At 46.7% G+C, this 22,582-nt stretch overlaps 1 protein-coding gene across 1 annotated transcript; it reads right to left on the reverse strand.

Annotated features, from left to right (window-relative positions):
• Nucleotides 1-4,088: 4,088 nt before the first annotated feature.
• LOC308635046 (coiled-coil domain-containing protein 149-like) lies at nucleotides 4,089-22,218 on the reverse strand (the record flags this gene model as incomplete). The annotated part of the gene is made up of 5 exons (XM_081269312.1): nucleotides 22,106-22,218; nucleotides 21,326-21,498; nucleotides 20,616-20,688; nucleotides 19,228-19,312; nucleotides 4,089-4,276 (listed from the first exon to the last, which is right to left on the reverse strand). Exons 1-5 carry the CDS (start codon nucleotides 22,211-22,213, stop codon nucleotides 4,089-4,091), a joined length of 627 nt encoding a protein of 208 aa, XP_081125438.1. The 5' UTR covers nucleotides 22,214-22,218.
• Nucleotides 22,219-22,582: the final 364 nt, after the last annotated feature.

Raw genomic sequence — 22,582 nt, forward strand, 5'->3', positions numbered from 1 at the left:
CAGATAAATAGATGTATGGATGGGTGATGGGTGGATGGGTGGATGGATGGATGGGTGACAGGTGAATAGGTAGATGGATGGATGGGCAGTTGGATAGATGGATGGATGGGTGATAGGTGGGTGGATGGGTGGATGGTGGATGGATGGATGCATGGATGCATGGGTTGGTAGGTGGGTGGATGGATGGAGGCACACACCCTTGGAATCCTAATGCTTAACCCAAACATCTGCCTTCCTCTCCGCAGGTAGTCTCAGAAAATTGCCCAGCTCTATCTTTCCTTTACGACCTGGGACCTGCCCTGAATAAACTGATAATCTGCCTGACTTCCCACAGTCCCTTTTAGCAGGATTCTATTTTCTGAGCTCTCACCCGTGACTCGATAATGATAGTGGAAGGAGAAGCAGTGGCCATACATCCAACACCGTTCTTAGTCTGTGTGAGCTGCTATGACAGAATCTCAGAGAGTGGGTGGTGAATAAACAATGGAAATTTATTTCTCGCGGTTCTGGAGGCTGGAAGTCCAAGATCAAGGCAGCAGCAGATTCAGTGTATGGTGCGAACCCGTTTCCTGTTTCATAGGTGGCTGTCTCCTCCTTGGGGCTCATGCAGTGGAAGAGGCAGGGAGCTCTCTGGGACCTCTTTTATAAAGACACTAATTCCACCCATGAACCTACTGGCATCCTGTAGCTTTGGGGTTTAGGTTCCAACATACAGATGTTGGAGGACTCAAATATTCTGTCTGTAGCCAGCCCTTCGTAGTCCAGAGGTGTTACTAGGGCTTTATACTCATCATCTTGCTTGAAGCCTGACCTTCAAAGCATCCTCTTCAAATGCGCCCTGGGCCCGTCCATCTCTCAAGGCGTCTGAGGCAAGTGAGCTGGGCGGCTGGGCACTGTGTGGGGAAGATTGAAGCCAGCAAGGTCTGGGCTCCAGCCCTGACTTCACAGGCTGTGGCTCTTGGGAAGGAATCCTACTTAGCCCCCAGTTCCGGAGTTGTAGGATGAGGATGTGGATATTTCTTTTGTGTTTTTCAGGATTGTCTTGAGGGTGAAATGGGGCTGAGAGCGTGGCACAAGATTTTAGTGACCATTGGTCCTTGTTTCCGGCTGTTACTCAGAGCCTCAGGACTTAGTCAGTTCTCTTGTCTCTGCCCTCCTCTGACCCTTGGTTGTGTTTACTCTCTGGTGGCTCCCAGTGTTCCTGTGAGTATAGAATTTGTATGGGGTGTCCTTATGATGAATCTGCAGAGATCAATCATCCCAAGCTGGAATTGAGGAGGTTGACTCAGAGCCCTGCAGGCAGAAGAAAGAGGGGATAAACCCTCTATGCACAGGTTCGTCCTCACCCCAAGGCCCTGAGACCAAGGGAGTGGAAGTGGACTCCGTCTGCAGTGCTTCGTGGGTGCTCGCTGGGCAGGGCTGTTAGGTCCCCTTCTGTGGGAGCATGGCCTGTGTCTTATTCATAGCTCAGCAGCCAGCACCATCCTGGCACCTGGTGGGTGCCTGATCACTGCCCAGTGAATATTCCCTCCCCATCCCCTCCCACCGGGGCCATGGACTTCAACTCTCCTTTTTGGAGGGGATACTTTTAAGGTTGCCTTTGAGTGGGGGGGAACATTGGAAGGAAGACCACACGATATTCTCTCTCGGAGGCTCTCTCCAAGGGGACTTGCCTCAAAGCTTCTTGCTGATGCTGAGGCTCAGTCCGTGACCAGATGGAGCAAACCTCAGTGAGTTCTATCCAGAGACCCCTCCGTCATTAGCAGGAGCTGCAGGCCCCAAGGCACCAATAGAAATGAGAAACCTTCCGTTGTCTGAAGGAAGAGAAAGAACAGCTAAAATGGGGGGAGAAGGTGGGAATGAATCATTATCCTTACCATTATTAGCAATGCCACTTTTAATCTGAGCGGGGCTTTAGAATGTCTAAATGCTCTTCCCTGGATTGTCCCATGCATCTCTCTCCACCCCCTTCTGGTATTATCAAAACCCACGTGCAGACGGAGAACCCTCAGAGGCCACAGCAGCAGGAAGAACTTCCTAGGTTCAGCTTCCAGCAGCCTTGAGGGAGAGCCCACGTGTTCCTGGTTGACTTTCCTGGGATCTCTCAAGGTAAACAAGGGTGTGGGGTGATCAGCCAGATGACCCCTAGCTGAGCGACTGTAATTGTTCTGTTACAGGTTTACAAATCCCTTTTTTAGAGAAAGGAGACATTAGCCAGGATTGGATTTTCCCAAAAGGATGCTTTAGTAAGAGCGCCAGAACCTTCCCTTCCACCTTGACAGTCCCCAGAGACAAACTGAAAGGACCTCGCTTAATGCCTCATCCGAAGGGTATTTGCAGAGCGGCTTCATCATTCAAAGCAGGAAAGGCCTTTGTCATGGTCAAATGGCTTTAATGTGTTTTGAATGCTACATAAATTCAGACTTGATGGCTCATTTATTTGTTGGATTGAAGTTTTATACAATAAACTAAGCTTTGGTATTTACTAATAACTTGTGCTCTGCCCTTTGTTTGTTTAGAACAGCCAGAAGGCAAAGATGTTGACTGAGTCCCTCATGGCCAATGTGACGCTCTGATCTTGGCATTTCCTGGGACAGTTTATGGATAGGTTGGGGATGAGGGGCAATGAGAGGGTGTTGATGGAGGGGACAGGGACACGGTGGAGACTTATTCTGACATACCCACCACAGCGGCTTCCACTGCTGAGCTCAGTGAGCTGGGAATTCAGAACCTGAGTGACAGGCCAGGCTTGGCTAGTGACTTGTGGCATGACCTTGGAAGATTCATTGTCCTCTCCTGTGTCTCGCTGTCTCACTCTGAGGAAGAAAAGAAAGCTTATAATAAATTCTATCCGTGGTTCAAGGTGAGCTTCCAGAAACTTCCGTCCTCTCAAGAGATCCTTGCTCTTTTCTTCTACCCACAGCAACCTCTCTCTCATTCACCAACTCCAACCCATATCATCCCTGCCTCGTGTTGTGGGCAAGAAGACGGGCTTCAGTGTCAGAGTCCAACTAGTGTGCACAGGTGCTCATGCAAACTTGAGCCAGTTAGGGGGTGTTTCTGAGCTTCTCTTCCCTCCTCTGTAAAATGGGAATAACTGCATACATCCCATTACGTTGTTGTGACAGGTAAATGAGAGGCATAGGTCCAGTTGTAAGCGCCGTGCCTGGTGTGAAGGGAGTTCTGCTTGCAGAAAGAGCCTGTGTCCCAAGGTCTAGAATAGAGGCTCCTTAAGGGAAAGGATCCCAGGTTTTCAGGCCCTCACAGCCTCCAGCACGTGGAGATGGACCTATTTTTTATGGTAACAGGTGTCCACAGCCCACCTGCTAGAGACAGGTGGTGTGTCTACTGCTCAGAGGACTTGCTAAAGAGCAGGGGCACCTCTGGGCTCACCTGGAGGGCAAGAATGATCCATGGGAATGACACAAGGGGGAATCTGGAGATCAGTATACGTCCATGGTTGGGAGAGGCGTGACAGGATCTGGCTTCAGCAACCCCCCATTTCCACACCATGGGAGTTCCCAGGAGGCTCATTTGCAGGGACAGGTTCTGGTCCTGACAGGATACACTAGTCAGTGTCTATGGCACTAGAGCCCCAGCTTGGGCACACTGGTCCCTGGGGGACTCCTGCCTGCCTGTCCTCCCTGGGCCAGCTGGGCCCTGCACTCCCAGACTCTGTCGAAGCCAGCACTGGCGAGCCCTTGACCCTTGTTCAAAGCTGACAAAGTCCTAATTTTATTCTAGAGCCCACATCTCCTCCAAATCGCTCAGTTAATTTTAGATGAGTCTAAGGCAATCATTCTAGCCTTATTTCCCAAATTTGGCGAATGAGAATAGTTTCTGCATAAGGTTTCCAAGGTCTGAAAAGGGGCAATGCGATAACAAGAACTAGTAAACAAAACCAGAAAGGTACACTTGTGTGTGTGTGTGTGTGTGTGTGTGTGTGTGTACCTGTGTGTGTGTATAGATGTATGTATATTTTTTATATATAAATATCATAGGTGATATATTTATTGTGTATTGATATCATATATATTTATTATACATTTATATTATATATATAAACATATTTATTGCAAGGGGTTGGCTCATGCTATGGAGTCTGTCACGTCCCCAGATCTGCAGAGCTCTTCTTGAAGCTGGAGTCCCAGGAGAGCCGATGCTTTCCTTCGAGTCCGAGTGGGGCCTGAGAACTGGGAGAGCTGAGGGGTAAGTTCAGTACAAAGGCCAACAGGAACGAGGCCCAGGACCTGGCCCAGGAAGAGCCAGGTTTCCACTGGAGTCAGAGGATGGGAAAAAGCCTGTGCCCCAGTGTGATGCCCCAGTATGAAGGTGGTCAGGGAGGAAGAAGGAGGCTTCCTCAAGGGAGGTCAACCTTCTTGTTCTGCTCAGGCCTTCAGCAGATTGGAGGAGGCCCACCCACACTCGGGCGGGCCCCAGGCTTTACCCAGTGTGCTGATCCAAAGGTGAATCTCACCCAAGAACGGACCAGCAGGAATAACCTCCGGATACCTGGTGACCCAGTGAAGTTGACACATAAAATGAACCCCCTTTCTACCATGGTGTGATTTATGGTTGAATTGTGTCCTCCAAAAATAGATGTTGAAGTCCTGACACCTGGTGCCCTAGAATGAGGTCTGATTTGGGGATGGCTTCATTAGCATCTGACTAGTCACAGGAGGCCATGCTGGAGTAGAGTGGACCCTTAATGACAGGGGACGAGAGTGCTCATGACAGGGAGATTCAGACCAGGTGATGACAGAGTGAGAGGCTGGGGCCGTGCAGCTAGAAGCCAGGGACACCAAGGCTCAGGTAGCACCAGACGCTCAGAGAAAGGCATGGAACCGCTTCTCCCCCAGAGCGCTTTTAGGAGGAGACCACTCTGCAAACTCCTTGATTTTGAACTCTTGGCCTCCAGAACCATGAGACAGTAAGTCTCCATCCTCTGATGCCATCCCGGGCCTGGCACTTTGCTTGGGTAGCTCTCGAAAATCAAGATGGCATGTGAAAGTATAAGACTCCTGTGCCTTTTGCCACCAAGAACGTCATGCCTGGGGCATGACAGTGCAGAGTCTGGAGAAGTCTGTGTGTCTGATGAGCTTGCTGAGCTCCTGAACTGACAGCCCGGGACACTCCCTCCTCTAAGTTCCTTGCGATGTAAGAGTGTGCCCCTCTCCCAACCGTTGGGTTGAGTTTTCTGATATTTATGGACATGCACCTGACAGGTGGGTGATGCCGCTCCTTGCGCCCTGCTCCTCTGTTCCTTGTCTTGGTGGGAGGTACTGCCATCTGTCCCGCTGCTCCAGGGAGACCTGGTGGTCACCCTTGGTGCCTTCTTTTCTCTCATCCTTCCAACTTGATTATTCAGTAAGTGCTGTCAATATTGCCTCCTTGATGGTATCCATCCTGCCCCGGCCATTGTGCCCTGGGGACTCACCACGTGTGCTATTACAACAGCTTACTGGGCCTTCTCTGTCAAGCCTTGAGCAACTTAACCACCTGCTCACCTGGGCCAGAGTGATGCTTTACAGTAGGCCACTTTCTCAGGTCACTCTCACCACCTCTGGGACAAAGTCCAGGTGTAAATTCCTTAGCATGAGATATGATGTCCTTCATGCCATGGTCCTGATGGTTATTTCAGCTTCTACTCTCATCATTTGACCTCCAGACACTTGCAGGCTGTTGAAAGTATCATAGCCTCTGTCTCAGGACCTTTGCATATGTAGCTCTCATGACTAAAATTCTTGATCTGCCTAGTGCCACTTAGCTCAGCCACTCTCCCCCCAGGAGGCCTTTCTGACTGATTCTGCTCTTCTTCAGTTGGATATTTTCAGAGTCTTGAACATCTTGGTGCTCAGAAGAACATGGTGTGTAAGATTCCACCTTATGGTGATGGAAGCACTAGATAGGAAACCAGGAAACCTCAATCCCTGCCTCAGTGTCTGCCACTAGGGAAGCTGTGGGACCTTGAAGAAGTCCCTTTTCTTGGATCCTCAGTAACTCTGTCTAGAGAGTCAGGGAGGAGGTCAGGAGTTTTCAAACTATGTCTTTCAGATTCCTGAGAAATCCCAGAGAAAATTGCCCCAGTAAGGAGCAAAACGAGGGCAGAGACAACTTCTAAATGCCACGTCCAGTCCTACTTGAGTGTCTACTAAGGTCTCTATCACATGTCCCTCTTTCTCGAGAATTTATTTGCAAAAGACAAGAGGACTTAAGAGGTTAAAGAGAACCACTGGCCACTGCTGATCTAAGTCAATTCCCATTCGGTTCATCATTCTGTTGCCAGCCGTCCTGGCAGATGAAGAGAGGAAACAAAAATGACGAAGGCGAGGTCTTGTGAGGGGGGGGGGGGGACCTGGTGAGCTGATCTATAGCCTAGGCTCAGCCACACCTGGCCCAACATGGACGAGAACAAGAGGCTGGGTGATGAGTGGACATTGGGGGTTTGGGGTCAAAAACCCAATTCTGCTGGATTCAAACCAGCGTTTCACACCCAGATGCTCAAGAGCATCCCCTGGGAACTTTTCAAGAGTCCCCAGGCCAGGACCCCTCCCCCAACAACTGAATCAATCTCTGGGGTCAGACTGAGGCACGCAGCTGGTTCTGAATCATCTAACCCTTGAAGAGGAGGAACCTAATTGTCTTGCTCACTAGCCCTGCGGCCTGGGGCCCAGCATGTCAGATCAGCAGGCAAGAAGTAGCAGCTAATAGTTGTCAAACAAATTTGTGACTGAGATTTAAATTAGCCTCAAATAGGCTTATATCCTCTTACATTCGTGTTGCTGAAACTTCCTGAGGCTGAGTCTTCTCAGACAGATAACGAGAAAAGTTATTTCTACTTAGAAGTGATGTTTAGAGAACCAGGAATAGTGTCAGGCACCTCACAGAGCACCTGGCACACAGTGGTTGATTAGTAAACTGTGCTGTAATCTTTAGTGGCAATTGATATCACTCAGGTTTGGACCAAAAAATGCTGGGGTCCAGTCAGGATAGTTAAATTATGCTGTGGTGACAACCCCCCCCCCAATCTCAGGGGTATAAGAGAGCAAATGTTATCTTTATCTATATAACTTGCCCCTTGCAGGTCACCTGGGGCTCTCAGAGTTTCCGTCACGTGGAACATTGCCATCACTAGGAGGGTAAAGAGCAATACTCTGCAAAGCCTTCCCTAGTCACTTCTGGTCACAACTGATTGGCTGAAACTAGTAATGTTTCTAACAACCGTGGGGGCCCAGAACGTACAATGACACCAGGTGCCCAGAGAATAGGGAATGGAAACTTAATACTGATGAGCAACAAAAATGACTGGCGCAGCTGCTTTCCATATCCACGCCTGACTGCGCACTTCACTCTTGGTGGCGACAGCAGGAGTCAATGACCGTTCGAGGAGCCCGTTGCTCTGGGCATTCGTGGTGTTTGGATACCCAACATTAATTCTTCTCCCTTTTGGAATCAGCCCTCAAGTTCAGTGTTTGAATCATTGGATGAGATATCGTTTGCATACCACGAATTCCACCCACTTGGATGTATGATTCAATGACTTTCTGCTCCGGCTTATGCCGGTGTCACCCTGGTCCAGCAGGTGCTTCACCCCCAAACACCTTTCCTGCCTGTTTGAGGTTCACCCTCGCTCACACACCCAACCTTGAGAAAATGGTCATCTGTTTTCTGAACTCTACGTAGTCACCTTTTCTGAATGTGACATTCAAATGGAATCATGGGATATGTCGTCTTGTGTCTTTTTCTTTCACTTCTCATATTTTCAGAGTTCCCCTGTGCTATGCTATGGCATCGTAGGAATTCACAAGGGTTGGGGGAGTTGGTCAAGGAAAGACATGAGTGAGAGGCAGTACTCACTATCAGCTTTTTGGGGTGGTGCTCAGACAGGTGGCATGAGAGGGGAGTCTTGGGCAGGAGAGGCCACCCAGAGGCATGTGGCTCTAGGGCCACTGTCCAGAAGGCAGGAAAAGCAGGGAAATTCCTGAGGAAGGTGAAGTGGAGAGGTGACTGAGAGTAAAACGTGAAGTGGATGTTCTCCCATATTGTTGTTGTTTTTGAAATCGTTTCTGCTATTTGAGGATCTTTGCCTTTTCATCTATGCTTTAGGATCATCTTGTCCATTTATGAAAAAAAATCTGGGATTTTAGCAGGCATTTTCTATAGTTTAATATGGAGATATTTGACTTCTCAACCATACTGAGGCATCCAATTCATGAACATGGGATATCTCTTCAGGCGTTAAGCCCTTCCTTAATTTCCCTCAGCAGTGTTTTATAATTGTCAGGATGTGAGGCTTGCACTTTGTTGTTAAATTTATCTGTAAATACTTCATCATTTTGATGTTATTCTAAACTAGTTTTCTCAATTTCATTTTGTGTATTGTTCATTATCACTCTGTATAAAGAGAGTCGATGTCTTCATATTGATCTTGTACCCTATAATCTGATGCACCCATATATCATTTTTAAAAATACCAGTGGATTCTTTAAGATTTTCTCCACATATGGTCACACCATCTTCAAATACCATTTTACATCTTTCCATATAATATGAATTGATTTCAATGAATTTTTTTGCCTTACTTCTTCCTTAGCCAGAGCCCCCTAGCCACAGTGCTAAATAGAAAGTGGCGAGAGAGGACATTCTTGCTGTGTTCCTGACGGTGATGGGCAGCGTGAAGTTCAGCATTAGCTGCGATTTTTATAGGTGCATTTTATCAGATTGAAGAATTTCCCTTCTGTTCTTAGTTTTTTGCAAATTTTTCACTTGAATGGGTGTTAGATTTTGTTCAGTGCTTTCCTTGCTCCTACTGAGATAATCGTGTGACATTTGTGCTTTATTCTGTTAACATGTTGCATTGCATTAATTAATGTTCAGATATTAAACCAATCTTGCAATACTGAGATAAATCCCACTTGGTCATGGTGTATAATTCTTTTTATATGTTACTGGATTCATTTTGCTAATATTTCATGGAGAATTTTTGTATCTCTGTTCATGAGACTATTAGTCAGTAGTTTCTATTTTCTTGTGATATCTTGTCTGACTTTGGCTTCGGGGTAAGGCTGGTGTCAGAATTATTTGGAAAGTGTTTCCATGCCCTATATTTCTGAAAGGGTTCTGAAGTGTTAGGATTATTTGTCATTTAAATATTTAATAGAATTTACCAATGAAGCCATCTGGCCCTGGAGTTTTCTTTGTGAAAACATTTTTAATGACTAACTCAACACAATCGAGTAATAGTAGGATTTTTTTTCCTCCTTGGAGTTCATAGAGTTTCTTAAATGTGTAGATTGATGTTTCATGATGCATCTGGGGATTTTTTGGTGCCTGTGTCTTTGAAGGTGTTTATACCTTTCCCCACTTCTCTCCTTCTAGGATTCCCATTCCACGCACGGTGACATATCCAGCGGAGTCCCACAGGTCTTTGAGACGCTGTTTAATGTTTTTCATTCTTTCCCCCTATTCTTTGGGTTGGGTAATTTTTATTGACTTATCTTCAAGTTCACTGATTACCTGTTCAGCTGTCTAAAATCTGATGTTGAATCCTTTAAAAACTTCTTTTTTGCTCACTTACTTTAATTTCAACTCCAGACTTTCTGTTTCTTTTTAAAATATAGTTTCTATCTCTGTGTTTCTATCTGTTTGATGGCTCAGGCTTTCCCTTTTATTTTTTGAGATAAGGATGTTTATCATAGTAACATGTAGTGATTAAAAATTGCTATTTCAGAAATGCCATGAGAACATATTTACAATTTTTAAAAGTTAAAAAAAATCATGAAGTATTTTATGTAGACCATTACAACAAATATAAAAAAAATAACTATATGCCTTCCAGCTGAATCTAATAAATGAGGGTATTACATAGGAATAATATTTACATAGGAATGTTTAAAAAAAACAAAAGTTTACACACACAGTTGGGGCCTCTTTTGCACACCTCCCTTGTCTACTTCCCCAGAGATCACTATTTTTATGAAATTGTTCCTGTTTGGAACTTATGTGTTTCCTGCAGTATGTCCACTTAAATATGCAGTGTTTTTATAACTTAGACAAAATTTTGAGCTTTTCCAGTGTTCTGTTTTCCTCCAACACACTTCAGTTTTCATCTTCATATATGTAGATAAGATCATTTTGTTATACACAGCATTCTAATTACTAATATACTTGATAAACTTTAAAAGGGAATAACAGAAGTTTGATGAGTCACTTCTAAGAGAATACACCCACCTACTGACCACCCAGGTCAAGAAATACAACACTGGAGAACATTCATCTCTTCACCCCAGAAACTCCCTCATGCCACTTCCAACAGCTGCTTGTATACCCACCTCAGTCACATTTTGTAATGACATCACTCTTTCTGCGTTTGAACAATGTAAAAAAGGAATCATGTGGGGCCATGAACTATACTTGCCCATTAGATTGTTGTGTATTTTAGGTTTTTTAAAAAAATTCTTTTTATATATACAGGAGAGTAGAGTATATTTTGGTGTCTTGCACATACCTGGAGTATAATGTCCCCTTCTTGCAGTTGTACATGATGTGAAGTGACCCTGGTGGTGTATTCACACATGAACCTAGGAAAGCTGTGTCCAATTCAGTCGACTGTCTTTCCCATCACCCCCCCTCCACTCCCTTCACTCCTCTTTGTCTAATCCAGTGAACTTCTGCCCCCCCACCAACTTATTGTGTGTTAGCATTCGCAATATCAGAGGGAGCATTCCGGACTGGGACTGGCTTATTTCACTTAGCACAATTCTCTTACTTTTTTAAAATATAAGTTTCTTTAGCTTTGAAACATAAGTTTTATTAACTGCTTGAACATTTTATTAACTGCTCCGACATCTCAGAAGGCTCCTCAAAGACGGTTTCTATCAACTGCTTTTTCCCTAACCCTTCTCCCATTTCTCTGGATGTCTAGTAAATTTTTGCTGGGAACTAGACATTTTAGGTGACACATAGACATTTTAGGTGACACATTGTAGCGACTCTCTCTGGGATCCTCCTGCCTCTCTGGCACTTGTTACACTGTTGTTGTGTTGTTTCTTTTGTTTATCAACTTCCCTGAAATTCTACAACTCTAGTATATGGCTGCTGAGGTCTCTGCTAAGTTTTCTATTTTTGTTGTTGTTTTATTTCTAAATTTTACTTCCCGCTGACACCCTTTGGCTCAGCACAGTGTGCTGACTGGTCAGGAGATGGTGATTAACACGTGGGACCACAGAGGCTTCTCTTCCTGGTGGATGGCGCACTCTGTACGTGGATGGGGAAACACAGTTAAAGTCCATGCATCTAGAATTCTGCTCCTGCTCTTCCTTTGTGGTGAGCCTCAGTGTCCTCTCTGCATGTACCCGTTCACCCAGGGAGGAGGAGCCAGCTGAGTCCTTGTGATAGCAGTCTCTCCTGAGCAGTGCATTCAGCCCTGAACAGAGCCCAGCCTTTCCGACCTGTGGGGACCCTCTGGAGCTTCCCAAGACCTGCTATTACTGCCTGGTTCCTCAGAGCTCCCTGTCAACGTTCTGGCCGGGCTTCCAGTCTATGGCCTGTCCTACCCAATATCACAGACTCACAATAACTGTCACTCAGGTCTCCCCCACGTGTTTACTAGTGCCATCACTTGCTCTCTGTGATGTCTGTGGGTGTGGGATTTCTTCCATGCGTACTCCACATGAAGCCTGGTTCCCTCTGATGGAAGACCACTGCTTTTCACAACATGCCCGACTAGTAACTATCCTACTGAGGGAACTGAGGGACGATGGAGGCAGCCCCAGGGATCGACACCCTAGGGCCCCACTGTTCAGCCACGTGTGACCAGGTTCGTTAGAATACACACTTTGTCTTTTGCCTCATTTTGGTCAATTTCAGTGCTCCGACGTTGTTGTTTTTGAAAATCTTGTCCAGTGGTGTAGTTGTTTTTTGGAGAACTTGCCGAGCACCTCTCCCTACACTCCCTACATTCAACATACCCGGCCGTTCCTGTTCTCTTAGGTGCTGCTTTTCTGGGATTCGCCAGAGGAACCCCCCCCCCCCCGTCTTCCAGCCTAAGTCAAAACTGAGCACCAAACTCTCTCGTCTCAGATTTTAAATCTTGATGGGAATGATACAAAAACAGAAAATAAAAGTTGAACTTCATTTTTAGCAACACCCTGACAAGACTGTGAATTACCTCTTGCCTCCTGCCTTTCCAGGGCTCCCCTGGTTCTCGTCAGGCATGAAGCCTGGCTCTCTGAACTTTCCTCAGTCCTGGAAGGACCCCCAGGTCCATCGAATAAAAACCCTTCCTGCTCGAGTTAGCCAGAGCCCGATTCTGTTGCTTGCAAACAAAGAACGGGACTGATGCAGCTTTTCAAAGGATGTGCAGAGGGGAATCTTCTAAAGACTCCAGATAAGAGGCCAATTATTCACCTGACAGTTTTTGGGAGTGCTCGACACACACGGGCCTGTGGGAAGCTCCTGTGTCGGCAGTGAGCTGTGTGCCTGGTGCAGTCCCACCGGAGGGGCCAAGTCTGCACCTGTCACCAGCCACAAAGAGGATCCAGTTTTTATCCATTTCATCTGGAGAACCATCTGGGCTGGGAACAGCAGTAATAATGACAAATCATTGTCACCAGATTTCCTCATAGATGGCACTCCTTTTTTGTTGTTCTTGTTAAAAATCAAGATTTTCTAGTCTGTGATAAACAGGCAGCCAGCCGGCAGCACTTACAAAGGCTGTACTGAGACAGGATGGGGACTGGGCCTGCTAACACAGGCGTGTTGAGACTTGACTGCTGGCTGTCTTTTCTGGAAGGTCAGGAGGTTAGGGGGGAAGTCCCTGAAGGCTGTGGCAGAAAGGACCATTCAAAGGAGCGCTGAGTTACAAGGGCTCATTTATCGACATCATGCATGTCAACAATCTTTGGATTTGGGCTGCTAAGTAAGCAAGCTGTGTTACCAAGCAGCATTAGTAGAGGTATATTATCTCAGATGAAGGTGGTGTATTAGTCCACTTTCTGTTTCTATGATGAAATACCTGAGGCTGAGTAATTTATAAGGAAAAGAGGTATATTTTGCTCTAAGTTCTAGAGCATGTGTGAGAAGGAGAGATTATAAGGCAAGACAGGAAGCCAGAGAGTGATTCAGGAGTCAGGCTCACTAAAACTTGCCTTCATAAGAACTAAGCTAGGAGTCTCACAAGAACTACCTTAATCTCTTCCAAGGCCAGGACCCACTGTGACCTCATTCTAGGTCCTACCTCTCAAAGGTCCCTCTACCTTTTAACTCCTCCACATCTAGGATAAGCTTCCAACATATAAGCCCTTGATCAAACCAAAGCAGAAAGTAATGATATTTGTTTGATCCTTCTCAGAGCATTGTAAAATGTCTTCATTTCAGATATCACACATTTTACAGGCTGTAGATCAGCAAGAACCCAAACAGAGGAGAGCTAGCAGAATGGCAAGCTGACCAATACCACCAGGCAAAGCAGGAAGGAAGGGGCTTCAACTTACAAAGCAGAAAATGAAGGGTGAGCAGTGGAGGTGGGAACTGACAGGTGGAAGAAGGGTCTGTCCCCCAGTGACAGATCCAGGACCAATGGGCAGAAGTTACTATTATACACATTTTAATTTCATATCCTTCTACATGAAATAGTTAAATATGTTTCCTAAAAGGTCACTTGGAAATGGGTTTTTACCTTAGAATACCAGTCCAGGGTGCTGTAAACAACAAAACAATTAATTTGTAAATACCGACCCTGACAAGGGACAGGCAGGTGAGGATTGTACGAATTGCATGAATATATATGTAAGCATTTGTTAACTACTATTTATAAATTAAACTCAGTACTTCTTGTGTAGGTTGTAACTTGTAATAGCAAATACATGTTTTATAGTTTGAAATTAATACACTGTAAACCCTATTTATTTGCTTATAGTTATTTTTAAAGAATTTGCACAATTATGTACAAAAGCTCTCAAAAAATGGAAAATGCACTAATAAATATTAGAGAAAAGATAAAAAAAAACTGACAACTGAGTGACTATCAATGAACCCGGAGGAAAAAGTAGGAGTTACAAGAAGGGCAAACAGCCCTGTGCCTGTCTGTTCAGATGAGGGGAGAGAATGAGGCACCAGCTGTAGCCCAGGTGGCTGGCACAGCATAGAAGACGTTGTCAGAACCACATGCACTGCCTGATCTGGGTTAGTAGATCTGAACACAGAGACTTAAATGATCCTTTGCAAGGTGTGGGGTAAGAGTCAGGGCCACAGCTAATACCTGGGTCTATTGTCTAATACCTTGGGTCAGTTAGAAAAAGGCACCCTCCTGGATGAATGGAGCCCTGTAGCTAGATGCATTGCCTGAGGAGGGGACTATGGGCTGGATTTCAGTTCTCTTCAACCCTTCCGATGGCCATCTTTGTGCAAGGAGTAACTGGGCCCCTGGCCCTGGATAAGCCTGATGTGACCTAGTCATATGTTCTGAAATCCATATTTCAAATTCTACATCTGGACTCCCTAAGGGTTGGGTCAGAACAGTGAGACTCTCATTGTGTTCGGAATGGAGTGGAATATGTCACACTACACACAAATGGCAAGAAAGCATTTTCAGAGCATCCAAATTTGGAGCATAAAACTTCAGGAGGCAGTGAATTCCCTGTCATCCAAGGAATTCAAGAAAAGGTTTAGTTCTAAGAAACAAGGAAACCGTTCAGTTACTAAAACTAAGAGCAAAGGTCTAAGTGAGATTGGGAACAAATTTGGAGAGGCTGAATTTGGAAAAGAGGTCCTCAAACTTTAGCAAGCATCAGAATACCCAGAGGCCACTGGGCCGTAGGACTGGGCTGACCCCCAGGGTCTCTGATACTGATCATTAGATCTTAGAGCAGGTTCCTTGTCACATTGGTGATGCCAGTCCAGGGACCAAACTTATGTAGGCACAGGTCACTTGGGGATCTTGTTAACATGCTGATTCTTTTAGTGTCTGGAGCAAGGCCAGAGATTCTGCATTCTCTGGACAACCTTCCAGATGCTGGCCCAGGAACCGAGTGTCAGGGACCTAGAATTGGTTCCATGTCAGAGGTTGAGTTTGAGTTGCACAACAAATGATCTGGGCTGAGGAGACTAGAGAAGTCTGGGGCAGGGAGCCAGCCGACCCAATCACTCATTCCACAAATATGGTGCCTACTGTGCACCAGGTGCTGTTAAAGTGGTGGGGACTCGGCAGGGAACAAAGCAGAGTTCTTGCCTTCCTAGAGTTTCACATTCCAGAGAAGCAAAGTCATGTTTCCCACTCGCTCTGCCATCTCTCCAAGGTGTCTGCTTTTGGCATCAATTTTTCATATTACAGTTTATCCTGAAGAAGAAGAAGAAGAAGAAGAAGAAGAAGAAGAAGAAGAAGAAGAAGAAGAAGAAGAAGAAGAAGAACAACAACAACAACAACAACAACAACAACAACAACAACAAGAAATAGAAGAAGAAGAAGAAGAAGAAGAAGAAGAAGAAGAAGAAGAAGAAGAAGAAGAAGAAGAAGAAAGAAACATAAAGAACCAGAGAAAGTGGAATAGCTTCCGATAACTTCCATGTTATTTAAGAAGTATAAACATTTCTTAGATGGATGAATACATTTTTCATAGATGCTCATATATTAATGTAGGCAGGCTCACTCTTACTTCCTCCAATTAATTTCTTTAAAAATGTCTTTACATTAAGACACACTTTAATGCTATTGTCACGTGGAGATACAAAGGGGCCCCTCATCTATCTAGGCATTGGCTTTTAAATTGAGGTGGTTCACAAATATGGGTCAAGACAGTGTTTGGAGGGTGTCGATGACATTTGAAAGGGGCCTGGGGGACCTTCTACTGCTTCCAGTTTCCTCCTAGGAAGTCTGGAGGAATGAGAAGGCAGCACCAGGTAGATGGGTAATGTAGGCCAGGCTGTGAAGCTCAGGGAGCGAGAGCATAAATTTAGATCCTGTGCCTGCCAATCACAAATTGTGAGACTGTGGCCAGTTACTGAATGTCTGATGCCTAAGCAACCTCATGCAAATACAACCAACAAACCCTATCTTGTGAGGTGGTTTAGAGAAGGAGTGAAATAATTCAGGCATGACTCAGGGTACACTTCCAATCAACAGTAACTTGCTATCATATCAGGCTGGAAGTAGATCAGAAAGCCACACGGGGCAAGGATATTAGGGGGAGACGGAAACAATGCACCAGGTTCAATATAGTCCAAGCTGTTAACGTTCTCCTTGGCCACATTTCCAGAATGACACTAGGAAGACAATGGGAGAATTTGTTGGAAGAAAAAAGCAAAGCACTAACCAGATTTTAAACAGGGCTGAGTTAGACTAAGGAGGGGAGGACTGCAGCCACAACTAGGGTGGATTCCCTCCCGGGATTAGTGGAATGGAATTTTACGGTAGAACACAAGAGCATCTTTTGAATCTGCAGTGCTTTTAAATATGGTTTAAAATAGCAATACCCAAAGCCGGTGAAGTCGTAATGAAACTGCTGTTCCCATAGGTTGCTGGTGGCAAATTGGTGATAACTTTTAGGAAAGTAACTTAGCGGTGTGGATTAGAAGTTGTAAAAACACACAAGCTCTGTTTCACTTGGTTATTCTTCTTTTGGAAGTTCATTCCACAGAAAAAGGAGGACAATGCGGAAGGCAGTTGTTTTTATCACCTACGTTGGAGAAGAAGAACACAAATCCCAGGAAGCAGCTCTAGCCATCCACCTCCCTCAGCCTCTCCAGCACACAGTCCCGGGGGACCCAGACTTGCCTGGCTTGGGTTCCCCCCAGAGCTGATGGTTCAAAAGCACCTGGTGGAAGCTCCTTAGCTTTTCTGATCTGTTCTTGAAAGTTGTGCAGGGTCATGTTTGGCCGCATTCTTACTAAGATTGGCCCAGATTCAAGGGGAGGATGGATTCCATCTGTCAATAGGAGGAATTAAAGGAATGTTTTAAAAGTACAGTCATATTTGCATTTCTTCTTCACCCTATGGAGACCTTCCACAGTCTCGGGACCTCATCATCTCACTCAGGTCCAATGTAAATGAGAGTCTATAAAGTATCTGAAGACACAAAGACTCAAGAGGTGGAGAAACTACAGTGGGTGTTCCTATTCAGAAGAGGCAGGGATGTCAATAATGCTCAGGAATTTGAAATCCAGCTGAGCACAGGTCACCAGTTCTTGATTAAGGTCTGGTATTGTCCTTTGGGGATTGCTGTCCCTGGCTCTCAGCTCCCCTATCTGGGCTCCTGGTTGTCCTTCTGAATCATCTTTTCTTTCCCCAAATAAATGACCCACAAGTGCAGCTGAGCAGTTGTCTCATTTTGCTTCTTTCCCACAGAAGGCTGTGGATCCGGAGTCTTCTTTTCATTTTGTACTGCCTCAATCTCTCTCAAAGATGCTGATGCTTCTGCCAATATAATTCTCTTGAAAAATTTGTCTGTTTTTATGAATCTTATCAGAGTTCCCATTTCACTGGCCAAAGCCATATAGGGTCTCTCCTCGAAGGGAGACAAGCGAATGGCATTATTTCTTAGTAAGTCTAGGCTCCTGCTCCATTTTTCTCACAGTCTGTCTTTACAGTAACCTGGGACTCTCTTTAGACTGGGCTTGGGGCTGAAATGGGGCACTGAGAAGATGAGCAGCTGCCCATGGACGCAGCCCTACCTGTGGTGGGTCCTGTGGATTGAACTGTGCTTCAAGATTTTGACATGACTTGGAAGACCAGCTCATTCCCGGCTGGAGAGAAGCCTGTGCTGTCCACTTCCTTGCAGCATCGAGACCTCCCAAGTAGGTTCACTCACTCCACCCAAACCCAGTTCTTTTTGCCCCATGAAATGAGCAGGAGAAATGGGTCAAATAATAAACCCGTGTGACATCTATCCCAATAGAATTGCTGGCTTTCAGTCCCTCAAGCAACACGAAGTCAAGGTCATCCGTAAGTTAGGGTTACACACCCATTTCACCCTCCATATCTGACATCCGGAGAGCTGTGCTGACCTTCCTTTGCTTACACAGTAGGACTCAGACCACAAAACAGATGGGAGGCCTGTCGTGGACTGAAGTGCATCCTCCCAAATTCATATGTTGGAACTCTAACCATCAATGTGACCATAGTTGAAGATAAGGCCTTTATGGAGACCATTAGTGGTAAAGGAAGTCATAGGCTGGCACCCTAATCCAATAGCATTGGTATCATCCATTGTAAGAGGAAAACTGCAACCAGTTAGGCCAGCCAGGCTCCCTTCCTTGTTGGAGCCCAGAGTGTGATGGCTGTGAACAGCAGCCTCCTTGGCCGTGTGCCAGCCTGTTGGTACTGGTTGCTCTAAGGGGCTTTGGAGACAGTCCTTCCCAGAAGACGTCCACATCTCTGGTGTTAGAGTCTGTAAACAAGTCAGGATGGCACCTGGCATTTTGCCAGGGGGAGTGGTTTGTGAAGTAACGCCAGCAAGCCATTAAGTGTGGAGATTCCTTATTGGTTGACTGCTGTATCTAGTTTATGTTAATTAAGATAAGCTGTGTGGAATGTATATATACCCCTCCTGTCCTACAATAAATGGCTCCCACTCCTGCTGTATCAATGTACACAAGTTGCTCGTCACCACCCCCCCCCCCGCCGTTATTTTACTGCAGCCGGACTGCAGCATTTTGTAGGGAATCCACCCGGCTCTTCAAGCTCAACTTCATGCTTAACTCATAGCTCCATGAGCCTCTGCACATGGTGGTTGAAGATGAGCCTCTGCACCTGGTGGTTGAAGACAAGATAGAACAACTTCAGCAGCTATGGGCTTTCCATTCTGATGGCAGAGGCCAGGAAAGGAGACGCTCCAGGAGGTTCAAACACATCTTGGAGACAGGTGCTTGGCTGTGATGAGGGGAGGAAAAGCCTCCCTAAAGGCAGAGCGCCGTGTGGGGCACAGGTATCAGGAAGACCTCTAGTGCAGTGGTTCTCAAAGTGGGGCCCCAAGGCAGCCGCAGTGCCACCTGGGAACACATGTATTCTCAGGCCCCCTCCCCAGACCTACTGACGGGGGACCTCTGGGTGGACCTGGCACTCTGTGTTAACAAGAACTTCGGGGATCCTGATGCAGGTGGGGGTTTGGGAACTGCTGCTCTTGGGGTGGCCTTGCTTTCCAGCCCATAAAACCAGCAGTTTGGATACCAGGTGGACCCGAGCTCCAGCGTGCCACGTTCATAAGTTGTCCCACCCGGGGCACGAGGTCCTACCTTGCTTCGCAGACAGGACTCCAGTCAGAGCACTGCTGCTGGATTTGCCCTGGCCCTTTGAGTTTTTCCGTCTCTCAAGAGCGTTCTATAGCAGTATGGGGAGAAAACAAAACCTTGGTCAGGAAACTCAATGAAGGAAAACACAGGAGAGGCATTTCCCCTTGGCACACGAGGGCCCCCTGCAAGCTCCGAATGCCAGCCCAAAACACAGAATTCTCAGTCCTTGCCAAAGAGTTATGATTTTATGGATCCAGTAAAGAGTTTTTTAAAAAGTTGCCCCCTACATTCAAAAGGTGCTCACTGCATATTCATTAAATTAGATTAAATCTGAAACAAGAACACAGTCTATCATGCTTATGTTATGGAAATCCCTTTTAAAGAGACATGAAACAGAATAAGTTTATTTTCATGCAGCAAAGGTGGTCTGTGGAAGGATCTGGGCCCTGGGTTGGAAAGAGAGCCACAGTTGATTAGTGATGTCTGCCATCGACACAGGTTAAAGCAGTGCATCCGTGCCACCTACGCGTCTTTCTTAAAACAGACTCTTGCATTAAAATTCATGTGCAATATATAATCAGGGCTTGGCACATAGAAAAGAATAAATGTTAAATAAATGCATCCACACATTTTTTAAAATCATGCATTAAAAGATGCATATTTCTCTGGCTGCACGTGTTTGTATAGATCCGTGTAAACCTAAGCGTGGCCCCACAGAATGGAGCAGCTTGGTGATTTCTGCAAACAAAAGCTAAAGCCAACCACCAGGACAATGAGTGGGCTCTCCCAAACATCTAGATGGCTGCAGCACTTCACCCTCAGGAAGAGAAATCAATCTATTTTCAAAGCAGAGAAACCCAGGAGATTTTTCTAATTATAACACTTAGAACCAACATCTGCAGAAATAGATATTATCAAACTAATGGTGATAGAATTAGACTAAATAACGATGGGGAGAATTTAGACCTTCTGTCTTTTCACTGTGACGTGAACATGGTCATTGGACTGCGATTTCTCCCCCCGTTGTTCCTCCGTCCCTTGGAGATCATTTTCTTATGGCTGATTATGAGGCAAATAGCATCTAACAACAAGGGATATTACAAGAAAATAGGCAGGAGCCCTAATTTCATATGGACTGGGGCCAAGAGTACAAATTACCGGATTTGGGGGTTCAGTGTTACCTGACAAGACTTCAGCAACAAAGAGGCTCTGGCAGACACCACTTTGGTGGCCTTTGCTGTTTGGAGGTTGTTACTGGTTATCCTAGGAAAGCGCTCCCCCAGGTAGAGCTCCCCCCAGGTAAAGCTCTATGCCTGCAGCTCATAAGAGGGATTAAAATGGGTGACCTTCAGGTGTCAATAGCAGACCGCACTGTCGTTGTGATTTAGTACCTTGTATTTGGAATTGTTGGATTTCAGGAGGTTCACCTCTTCATGGAGTTGCTTTAATCTCTCTTGAAGGTACCTGGAAAGGAACATCCACAGTCAGGATGTGTTTGGGGACCATGCAAAGCCCACACTAAAGCACGAGAGGAAACAGTGGCAATCACCTGCCAGCCCGGGGCCACTTTGCACACCAGGCTCGCTCTCATCTCAGAAAGGAGGGGGAGAAAAACGTGCATCTTTGTGACCTTCTCTTAAGTGGATGCAATCAAGGTCAAACATGCCCAAATCACAGACACCCTGCTCTACACAGGCCTGGCCAAAGTCCCCTCAGGGACAGGGCACAGTGTTCACAGAGTTCTCATTAAGAGGGCTCCTCTAGGGGGAACGAGCGACACCAGGCCCCACGTGAAGTCAGACACACGCACACTCTGAAGTTCGCCTCCGGGGAGAGAAACAGCTGAGGGAATTTCTCAATTTATTTTATCATTCTCCTCCTTCCCCCTGACAGCAATAACAAGGAGCGCGGCTGGCTCCTCACCCTCTGGCCCAACTGGGCGGGTGCGGGGAAGAGGGAGAGGGATGCGCAGGTGTGGGCCTCTGACCTTTACCACTAGTGTGTGACACTGGTGTCATTTTGAGGTTGTGACTTCCTTTCCGCTCTAAGGCAATTTTCTCAAATGCCTCAGGGGCTTCCCACTGGCCCCCGCGGCTCTTGCCTGTTTTCCATGCACAGAGCGTCCACGTCAATGATGCGGTTCTCGTGGCCGCCCAGGATGTGGTTGAGCTCCTGGTTCAGCCGTTGTACCTTGTTCTGGTAGGAAGCCCGCTCGTCCTTCACGTCCTGAAGCTCGTCCACCGAGGCCTGCAGGTCCTGCTCCAGGGACTCAATCTGGAACCCAGGCCCGAGCCGCCCTCAGGACCCACCGCCTTGGCCTGGCTTTGTGGGGCGTCCCCCTGTGCCCCTCGGGCTTCCTGACCCACATGCTGTGAAGCCACAGGCAAGGCCCAGGGACACAGGCAGAAGCAGGGGCTGCCCTTCTGGCCGGCATCACTGTCCCTGAGACAACCGGGCAGGGCAGCCTGGAAAAGCAGAAGCAGGTCCCCCACCTGCAGCAGGCCCCCGGCTTCAGCTCAGAGAGGCTGAGCTGCACACTGGCCACAGCTGCTCCTCAGAACCACTTAGTCAGAGGGCAGAGCTGTCGGGGCCCTGTACCCGAGGAGATTCTGCCGAGAGAAGTCTCGCTCAGCATTTTAGTGAAAACTTGGCCAATTATGTTCAGTTTTTCACATTTTCTCCCCTTGTGGTCTGTCCTGGGAAGGGGCAGAGTTGCCTGTGTTCAGAACAGAGGCATGGAGCATCGGGGGCATCCCCCCATGAGCCAGAACCCAGAGCCCGGGGAGCCTGGAGCAGCACGGAGAAGAGCCCAGCTGCTTTTCCCTGCACCGTGTCCCTCTGTGCCAACGCGTCCCCTGCCCTCACAGATGCCAGCCCTCACCTGCTCCTTAGCCCGCTCCAGCTGCTGCACCAAATCTTCACGTTCGTGGGCTGCAAAGTGCCGTACGCCAATCTCTTCGTCCCCAAGCCTCTGTTTGGCAATTGTCATCCTCAAGAGCTGCATTTCCACAGGATGGAGCAGGGGATGGAGAGAGACAGATGGACAGACAGACAGACAAGGAAACAGAACAGGAATAAGTAAATAAGGTCATCAGACTGAAACTTTGGATAGGAAATATGCTTTCAAGAAATATTGGGGGAATGGCTGGGTGTGGTGGCACACCTGTAATCTCAGAGGCTCGGGAGGCTGAGGCAGGAGGATGGTGAGATCAAAGCCAGCCTTAGCCAAAGTGAGGCCCTAAGCAACTCAGTGAGACCCTGTCTCTAAATAAAATGCAAAACAGGGCAGGGGATGTGGCTCAGTGGTCGAGTGCCCCTGAGTTCAATCCCTGGTACCCAAAAGAAATACTGGGGGAAA

This window comes from Spermophilus citellus (genome assembly GCF_964194105.1).
Source record: "Spermophilus citellus genome assembly, chromosome: 16".
Lineage (NCBI taxonomy): Eukaryota > Metazoa > Chordata > Mammalia > Rodentia > Sciuridae > Spermophilus > Spermophilus citellus.